Genomic DNA, 10,321 nt, shown 5'->3' with positions numbered 1-10,321 from the left:
TATATATACATAGAGCAGTTTGCATTTCTAAGAAATAACTTTTAAAAAACATAATCATAACATCATTAATCTTAAATACGACTACTGCTACATATCAAGTCTCCCTGATCACCTTAAGAATGTCTTTTTATAACTGGTTTGCCCAAATCGAGATCCAAACAAGGTCTACTGGTGTGTATTTTTTCATTCTTCATTCATTTAATCTCTTAAAAAATCACAAGGGCAATGGCTAGAAAGGCTGTCTATGATATCTACCACCAATCACAGAATGGTGGAGAAGGAAAAAGTGCTGTTACGAAGGCTCCTGAAAACCCCCAGAGTTTCTGTCTGTAGCACTCTTCTGAACTCTTTAGAACCATGGATGGCTGCTGTCACTGTCAAAAGTAGATGTGACACAATAAAGGAAAGACCCTTTACCCCAAGAGTGTGAATACAAATAGGAGAGCACTTACTATTGTCACACAGTATAAAACTGGTCTCAATTGTTTAGATGAAACAAGTGTTTCAAGCTCCTCACATGTACACACTGCCAAAATTAAGGTGAAAGCTGCGTTTTGCATCTTTTCCCTCTTCTCTTTCAGTTTCATCCTGTTGTTATCTTGTACCCTGGATGTCAATTTCTGAGTCTGAGCAATGGCAAGATCACATGCCCAAGCAGTGTTCTACCTTGTGCTGATGGCTTGAAAAAAAAAATACCGTCTCCTGAACTGCAGGGGTACCTTATTGCATTTTATTAAATAATTAGCGAATATTTCTGTCTTCTGTAACTAGATCATGAAGGCCTTGAGGTAAGGGCCCTGATTTTATTCATCTGTGGATTCCCCATTCCAGCATAGCACCTGGCACACAGTAGGTCTTAAAACAAATGCATGTGGGATAAATTAGTGAATAAGAGTAAGCCCATGGGAAAAGCACTGGACTGGGAGTTGGAGGTATGCAGTCTGTCCTTACCTCTCTCTCTGATTCTTGGGGTGACCTGAGGCAAGCTACTAAGTTCCCTGGGCTTCCAGTAATTTCTAGGTTCTCTTCCAACTCTTAAAAAGTGTCCCCAATTCTAGAATGCATTTACTTATGACTTTGTATTGATCCATCTATTAATTTACACCTAAAAACTAACTAACTGCTAGACAAAGCACTGATGCCGTTCAGAATGCTCCACAGCAACACAACTTTGTTTTGCCAGTTGCTCTATACCTTCTGCACCTCTTGTGTCCTTACCACCAATCACAGTGGCAACAATCTCACCCAGAATTGCCAGAAGGAACCCTCTCATCTAACTCACCCAATGGCATGCCATGTGCTAGACATGGTTCAACTAAGTCACCCTGGAAGCTGGAATGAGAAGGTGCTAAGAAGCCTTCTTTTTCTACTTAGTCCATGTCTGACTCTGCTGTGAACGGAGCTGGATGGCTGACCATTACTAGGGGTGGCAGCTGGGCACTGTTTCAGGAGGTGAGCACAGGCAGGGTCAGCCCATTGAAAACTTACCAAGTGGTGAAATTCACCTTGGTACTTGCTCTTCTCTCACCTGTCACCCATCTATCCTGTTTCAGAAAAACAAAAAACAAACAAACAAACAAACAAAAAATCCTCTGGCTCTTAGCTAGTTGACAACTCATCTCTCGAAGGTGTTAGTTGATGACTTCCCTGAGGCTTAAGTTGTAACCAATATGGGTGCTGGGAGAATGGAAGGGAGGTGCTGAGTTATATTTATTCCATCCTTTTTTTACTCATTGAAATTAAGCAAGTAACTGGGATGAATAGTTTCTTAATTTTCAGAAACTATCTTATTGCACATCACTGTCTCTAATATATACATATGGTACAAAGACTTAAAAACACAGATTAGAATAAAGAATAAACCTAAAGTCACCACATACTATAGTCCTTTTAAATTACAGAGCCTAGATTTTTTTCCATATATTTATAAGTGAGTATATTTCTTATATGTCCATAATCATACTTCTAACTCATCATGTTTTATAGAATTCTATTTCTAATGAAATACAAATTCTATTCTATTCTGTTCTATTCTATTCTATTCTAATTCTAATGAAATATAATGCATGTAGTTCTATTATATGGTTGCATTTTTAATCTACTGAAGTGGGGAGCTGTATTTTTGAGAGGGAATTCTTAATAGAAAGCTTCTACGATACAAAGGAATTAATGTTTTGTGGTAAGAACAAATTGTTAAGGCAAAGAGTCTTTCCTAGCCCACCTTCAAATCTCCAGGCAGAGAGGCCTCTTTCCTGCTGACCCTCTCACCTGGCCATTCATGTGACTGGTCAGTGCACAAACCCAAGGGTCAACAAAGGCAGGCCTGGGAAAAGAACAGAACTTGGTCAGAAGACTGATTTCAAATTCCAACTCTGACTCTTGCTGGCTCTTAGGCAAGTTACTTAACCTTTCCATGTTCAGATTCCTCATTAATTAGCAAAGCACAAATAGACAGTAAATTAATTGGTAAGACAGCAATATACAGGGTGGAATAAGAGAAGGAACCAGCTAGAGTGGTGAACATGCATTGAAAGGATTCAAAGGTAATCTACCAATTCAGAAAGTTCCTTCACATCACACCTTGATAGGTGGATCCCAGCTTCAGCCACAATTCTAGAAGTCTCTCTCAATAGCATGGTTTGAAAGTTGTCAGTTTCTCAGTGTTGGAACATCTCCCAGCTCAGAGTCTGTCACCTTCAGATTACCTGTCTTCTCTAAATAGGATTGATTTCTGAAGGAGCATTTAAAATGCTCCCACATTCACATCTAAAGGAGATGGCCAGACAGGTGAGGCCAGCCCAGAGATATCGAGTTATATACATTGTTAGGGTCCACAAAACACCTCTCTGTTTCCTCTGCATCCCCAGGGTCCGACAGTACGAACAACACAGCGTCTGTATGGCCCAGTCATAGCCTCTAACCCTGCAGGACTGTTTATCCTTAGAGGGGAGTCAAGGCCATCCCTAGAGAGGCCCACATGGAGCTTTGGCCCAAGAGTTCCACAACTCAGGAAAAGTACTCTACCCCTGACTGGGCAGAGATAAGCAGACAGGCCATTGGAGGTGGGGGTACATTGCTTCTCTGGGCCTCAGTTTCCTCTACAGGAGCATGGGAAATTGGCCCTGATGAGTGTCAGGATTCCTTCTTGCTCAAAATGTCATGAACCTGTAAGTTCTTACTCATTTTTATGTGCTGCTCAGCGCCCGGCACAGTGCCTGCAATAACATATGTTCTTAGTAATACTGCTGAATGAACCAGCAATGCATAAATAGATGGAAACTCTGTGCTTGGCAGGAATGGAAATAAAATGGTTGAAGAATTCTACTCTAACTCATCACATGGTGTTAAGCAATGATCAGATCTGCTGAAGCCATATCTGGCCTGAATGATCTGACATATATGGAGGACCCCTAAGGGCAGCAGGATGGAGTATACTGAATTGGAATTGCTATTGACCACCTAGGACAGAAGGCTGCCAGGTCAGGGACCAGAAAACATTGCAAGGAGAAGGTACTATTTTAGACAGTATACACTAACACTTTTGGAGACCTCTCTCTATTTGCATTTTTTATAGTCTGTACATATAGTACTAACACATCACTATTCAAAAGCCAAATGTCCCAAGATGCAGGGTCAGCCATCCAGGTGAAGAACTTGGAAGAAACTCTATCTGACCTGGCATCAGCTGGCACCTTGACTCTTTACATGTTCTATGAGCCCTTGGAAAATTCTCACACCCTCATCGGGCCTATGGACTCAGCAATGCTTGGGGAATAGAGTCACTTGGGGAATAGACCACCGACTTCCTGTCTCTATCCTGCCCCAGCCCCAATCCTTGGAATACTGGCTTTCCAGTGAAACAAAACATTAAATCGCATTTTAAGTACACTGATAAATCTTTCCAGAGAGCATGTTTGGCAACATGTAGCAAAACTTTAAAACAGGCATATACCTTGCCCTTGCAGTAGGAAATAATTTGACAAATGCACATGTACCTGGGTGTTCCTTAATCTTGTTTATAAAAGAAAAATCGGAAACAACTTAAATGTCCATTAATACTAACATATCGGTTGAATACATTATAATTTATTGATGAATGAATTACTATGTATCATAAAAATGATGATGCACAAATATGTCACAAATGACATCCAGAAGATATTATTGACTGAATAAGACAGTTTATGTGATATTGCCTATACATGTAAATATATCTAGATTATTATACACAAATGACTGGAAGGATACTCACAGAAATGTTAACTTATTACCTGGATCTCGAGATTTGGGATAAATTTTGCTTCTCCCTCCCTTCTTTACAGTTTGAACTTTTCACAGTGAGCATGTTCTTTTTTAGTATCAGAAAAAAAGTATTAGAATTGAAAAGAGTAGAGCTCTCTCTGAACAGGGGAAATGAATTTCTAAGGGTGTATGCACTAGTCAAGCTCATCCTTCTCACGTAACTGATACGAAGTACTTAGCATGTGTGGACCAGTACCCCCAAGAGCTTTCTTTTCTAGCTGCCAGGTAATCGATGCCTGAGCAGAATGGGAGTTCTACTACTCCTATTTTTGTATGAGTCCTAAGGAAATCTTATGTGTGAGTCTGGGAATGTAGGCAAAGAACTTGCCGTATTATCAGCTGTAACATTGATAATGAATAAACTAATCAATAATCATTTACCAAGGCCCATCTATATCCTTAGCAGGACACAGCTGATGAAAATTTCAAACATTATTATTAAATGACACTTCTCTCAATTTTAAATATAGACCTAGCCCCTTCCTTCCTCTTCCCATTTCTAACTACAAGAGATTAAGAAACCCAATCCTTATAGAATGTCAGAGATTTAAAGACCATACAGTCCAATGTCCTCATTTTACAGAGTAGGATGCACATTATAGAGAAAATAATTCAAGTTGGTTACTGACAGAGATTAGATATTGAAGAGATTAGAACCAAGGTCTTCTAGTCCTGTGTTTTCAGTCCTGTGCTCTCTCCACCTTCTTCACAGCCATGCCCTTGTTTGGGGCTCATATTTTCTTTTGCTTAGTTGACTGTAATAGTCATCTAGCAGGTTTTTCCTCCCCTGGTCTCTTCCATGTTAAAGCTCACTCCACCCTGGCACCAGAGGAGCTCCTTAAATATTGATCTGACCATATCTTTCCTATGAATAAATCTCTACATGTTCCTCATGGCCTTCAGAACAAAGAGCAGGCTTCTCAGCATTTCACATGAGCCTCTTCAAGATCTGCTCCTGTTCTAGCTTCATCCTCCACCCTGAGCCTCCCACCTTTTAAATTCACACTATAGTCCGACCAGGCTCAACTATTTGTCATTTTTCAAACAGCTGATGTACATATTTGTGCTTTTACTCTTTGCCATACTCTGCCTTATTTGCTCACAAAACTCCTACCCTTCCTTTAAAATCTAACTTAAGTATCTTGGAAGCCTTCTCTGAGTCCCCAAGCACAGTTATGCTCCCTTCCATGTGCTCCTGTCGAATCCTGGGAATGGCTCTATAATAGCACTCAATAATTGTGGAGTGCCTCTACCTTCCCACCAGAGTGTAATCTCCTTGAATTCTTTAGTTTCATCTCATTTGTTTTGTGAACACAGATGCTGACACAGGGGTGAGAGTAAGTAGTAAAATTTTGGAAAATAAAAGAATGACTAAATGGATGACTGGATAGATAAATGAACGAAATCATGTTGCCATTCCTTTTATTCAGAAGTTCTTTCCACAGGATGGAAACTTCTGGAAAGCAAGAGCAACAAGGAAAACACCTGGCATTTTAAAAGGCAATCTTTTACAACGTATGGACCACGGTGACACCCTGGATAAGTAACCTTACACACACACACTAGCTGAAAATACTGCATGTTCCTTGCTGTTACATAAAAAAGAGTTTATTACAAGGGACTATCCTATAAGTACTTAAGGATTAAATGAATCCTTAAGTACTAACCAGCTCTTGAAAACACAAATAAAATTCTAGACTGCAAACTCGTGGAAGTCAACAACACAACTATACATACCCAGCATGCCTTAGAACCTCATATACGGCAGGACCTCAGAAGACACTATTTACCAAATGAATAAACTAATCGATAATCTGAAATGGAGGTGTTAAATAACACAATGAGCAGTGAAGAGCAAACTGTCGTTTTCTTAGACCCTTTAGAACTAAAAAAGGCTGAGATGATCCAATCTGAAACCCTCGCTTCACCAGGAAGGAATCGGAAACTCAGAGAGATCAATGACCTCCCCAAAGTCCCACAGCAAATTCATGAATAAGCTAGGACTGTGTTCGGGTCCTCTGATGGTTTCTCCTGTGCTATGCTGACTTTCTAGGCAAGCCTAAAGCAAAGATGGCAATCACATACAGAGCACTAGGCGCAGGCTTCTCTAGAGTGTGCCAGACAGCAGCACAGGCTGGGAGTGAAGTGCACAGCTAATCATCCCCAGAGACGTTCACTTGAGCTGCCAAAGGTTGTTCTTTTTTTTTTTTTTTCCTCCCCCAAACAAATCTTGAATTCCTTGGTGAAAACTGTCTCAAACCAAAGAGCAGCCACATTATTGTGCCCCCTCCCCATCCCCTCCTTTGTTCTTCTCTTTGAGCTGGGTCTACTGGAGGAGCATTGTAAGGTGCCCCTGCTGGGTCTACAAGGTCCCTTTTTGGTTCAATTAATGAGCCATAAATAACCCAATGAAGGTGTCAACAAAGAGGGTAATTTATCATACCTTGTCAGGAGAGCCAGCCTTGTGAGGCAAACGCTCATTCACCGTCTGGTGCAACATGTTAAGATTTATTCCTGGCCAGATCTCTCTCCTCCTCCAGGACCCCCCTCCCCCAAACCAAAATTTATCTTCCACAGGAATCCTCACAGGTGTGCTGCTTTGACAAATAAGCTATGAAGTCCAGTATTCATCACTGGCTGGTCTTTGTTGGGACTAAGGCAGCAGGAAATAAATTTATTTTAGAGGGAAGGTACTTGTGATTCAAACATGCTCAAGGGGAACAGCGAGTTTATTTCCATCTTCCTGGTTCTGCAAGAGGAGAAGGGGGAGATAATGCTAGGACAGCCTCTTTTTTCACTATTTACTACTTGGTGGAAGAACAGCCAGTACTTTACTGAGATGGTGCCCTCAGATGCCAGTCTGAAAGCTCCAGTCACATACTCTTGGATATGTTGGGCTAGGCAACCTTACCCTGGAGTGGAAAGTGCTATAAGATATCTCAGATGCTCAGAATTGCTGTACCAGGAGGTTTTCCAGCTTTGTGATTTAACTTCTAGCATCCCTTGGAGTGCTGATCCTGAAATGTGAGTTTGCATAACAGCCGTTTGGGGGTGCTTCTTAAAATACAGATTCCTAGACTTTCCCACCCCTTAGAGATTTTGATTCAGGAGGGAGAAACCAGGGATTTGTATTTTGACAAGTTCTTCTCTTCCCCTTGCCTTCCAGTAATTCGGATGCGTATGATTTATGGCACATAAATAGTTTGAGTCAACAAGTGCTACTTGGTGTCTCCAGTGCCGTCCATTTGAACATTATGCAAAGATAGAAAGGTTTTATATTTGTGCTGATCCTGCAGCCAGCAGTCACTTGTGGCTACTGAGCACTTCAAATGTGACTAGTGTGAGAGAGGAACATAATTTCTTAATTTTATTTAATTTTAATTAATTGAAATTTAAATTGTCACATGTGGCCAGTGGCTATCGTGTTAGACAGCGTAGCTCTAGTTCATCACTCTGCTTATCTAAATTCTGCAGAGCATGTACGAACTGAAAAACTCAATATGTACATAGGACCTGATAGACCAGTCTCCTCCCACACCCCCCTTATCTTGCCAGCTAATAAATACTGTAAGCCCCTGGGGTGTGCCCTATTTAGTCACTCGTGAGCAGGAGGCGGGGGAAGCATATCCTCCTGCCTCCATTCTCAAGGTCTATACAAGTGAAGAGACAGAGAGATCCAATTTCTTAAGCATCTTCTGTGGGGCTATGAGAGATTGATCTGAGAGTAAAATACGGTCCTAGTCCCTGAGACCAGATCCCTTCCTTCCCAATACAAAGAGAGAAGATAAATACATAAGCAATCCAACACCAGATGGCACAGCATGACAAATGCTCTAAGAAAGTCCTGGGATTGTCACAGAAAACACCTAAAGAAGCAAGGGGCCAGGAATCTAGCCTCCTCTAGCTAATGTTGTGAATGGTTCTGGACATGAGACATTCTTGCCCCACTTTGGAATTAATAGAACAATCAACTAGTTAATTGTGCCCAACTTACTGAGAGAACTTGGGCTTCGAAATGCCTTCTCTGAAGTGTCCAAGGTAGATTCCCTATTATCTCTACCATGCTGAGATGGGACCCACCTCTATAGTCACAGGTAGCATGTGTGACTGTCATAACCTGCTTCCCGCTAGCCTTTAAAGATTGTGACATCCATGAGGAGAGAACTGGGCTCATTTCTCTCAGAACCCCAGGGCCTAGCCCAGTGGCTGAGACGGGAAGGGCACAACCAGTCTGCACTAAAATGACATGGACTCACATTTTCCCAGGCGAGGGCCCTAACGTTCTGCTTAAGGCTGAGTCAGATGAGCAAGTGGTCCCTGAAAAGCAGAAGTGATCTGTTCTCTGATGGTAAAAGGATGTGTGTGTTCCTCCTTTACAGTGTTGTGAGAGGGACTCAGCCCATACATATACATTTTAAAGGGTCGAGAGGCAAGCCATATGGAAGGGTGACTGGTTAAGGACATGAGGAAAAACTCCCCTTCTGTGAAAAAATTCCACCTGGGAAAGTGAAGGGTGTGTCTCACTATAGCAGCAGAACGTTTCGAGGCCTATAAGTGGGGCCCGGCAGACCTGAGGAGGTATGAGGCCTTGGGAGGTAGGCTGCCCCCTGACCCCAAGCACGGATCCTTCATTCCGGAAGGGAATGTGCAGCCCCAGGCTTTTACTAGACCCCCTGCCACCATTAGACACCCACTCCCCACTCAAGCACTCTTTCTAACTCACTCATCTGGCTCATTTGGGGAAGCAGAACCCAGCTGAAGAGGGGGGACGTCTGGCTCCACGTTCAGAAGTCTGGCTCTGCCAATCTCCCCAATTCCCAGAGTCTTTCAAGTCTCGACATTTGATTATCTTTTCTTTTTTTGTCAAGTGGCCTTATTTTGCCTACAGAAAACGGGCACTGGTATCAAAAGTTGTGTGCTTGATGCCAAGACTTAATGCTCCCGAGCATCTTGCACAGGGCCAAAACTGCCTCTCCCTGCACACACAGAGAGTTCGTTCGACAGGAGAGCTCCTTACAGGTCACAGGTCACCATGAGTTCCTCCTAACCAAAAAAAGCGAGGTGCTCTGGCTAAAATCTCAGTCTTCTACCCAAACTATTCTGCCTCACAATGATAACAGCTCAGACCCAAAAGGGTTGGCTGAGTCCTCCAGCTAAATATTCATTTGATCAACATTAGCTCGATGTTAAGGAACCATGCTGAGTCAGTGAATTAGCTTGGCACTCCACTCAACGCAAACTAAATGTTGGAAAGTAGGGTTAGAAATTTACCAACGGGACCTGTTCTAATCCTGAATTCTAAAAGCAATCTCTAGAAAAATATTGAATTGAGATGTTTAAAAAAAATCCAGTGGTCAGGGTAAAGGAGCACCTTCTGTTTGGAATAACACAGCAGTACCAATGTTGTTGAATTCAATGTTGTTATCCCTCCGAGTGGAGAGATGTCATGGCGCTTGAAATTTCAAAGATTACTATGGGGAAATGTGAGAGACCCAAGAAGGCAAAGATGCTTGAGATGCAGTATATCAAGACATAAGAAATGGAGGTACCATGAGCAGACTTGGACCAAATTCCATTCCCACCAGGATCCTCAGGCAAGTGGTTGCAGGAGAAGGCAGATTCTTGTAAACTCTGGGACATTCTGGACCTTCCTAAAGATAAACCATTAGGAACCATCAATTCACTCAGAAGTCACAACTGTTCATTAATAATTGTGGAAATTGAAGCCTCCTTAAGATCAAACAATTAGCAGGTAAGAAAAAAAGCTTCGTCTGTTTATCTGTTACTACCAAGTGCCAAGTTTCTCTATGCAGAGCAAGGAAATGATTTCCATGCAACAGCTCAAGATGTGCAATTTTGCATTTGCCTGAAGCCATGGCACAGCGGCTCCCTTCAGATCTCGCATGCTACCAGCCACTGGCAGGGCGGGTAACTGGTTGGGAAGCCTCCCAGGAAACCACAGCTCCTACAAATGACTCAGTAGGTGGTTCTGACTCCTATGAGTCAGAACCAAGCCCAA

The 10,321-nt window shown here is 42.2% G+C and overlaps 1 protein-coding gene across 2 annotated transcripts in view; it reads right to left on the bottom strand.

Annotated features, from left to right (window-relative positions):
• The window catches only part of RORA (RAR related orphan receptor A), a 683,527-nt gene that overhangs the window by 397,178 nt on the left and 276,028 nt on the right, over positions 1–10,321 (bottom strand). The window contains exon 1 of one of the 2 annotated variants that reach the window (XM_023532540.1): positions 9,852–9,947. The exons of the other annotated variant lie outside the window; for it this stretch is intronic. Coding sequence (XP_023388308.1) covers positions 9,852–9,942 — 91 coding nt within the window. The 5' untranslated portion in view covers positions 9,943–9,947. Of the gene's footprint in view, positions 1–9,851; positions 9,948–10,321 lie in introns of those variants that run through there. 2 annotated transcript variants of the gene reach the window in all.

The sequence above is a fragment of the Pteropus vampyrus genome, unplaced genomic scaffold, assembly GCF_000151845.1.
Source record: "Pteropus vampyrus isolate Shadow unplaced genomic scaffold, Pvam_2.0 Scaffold85, whole genome shotgun sequence".
Classification (NCBI taxonomy): domain Eukaryota; kingdom Metazoa; phylum Chordata; class Mammalia; order Chiroptera; family Pteropodidae; genus Pteropus; species Pteropus vampyrus.
This window is presented reverse-complemented; position numbering and strand designations above follow the sequence as displayed.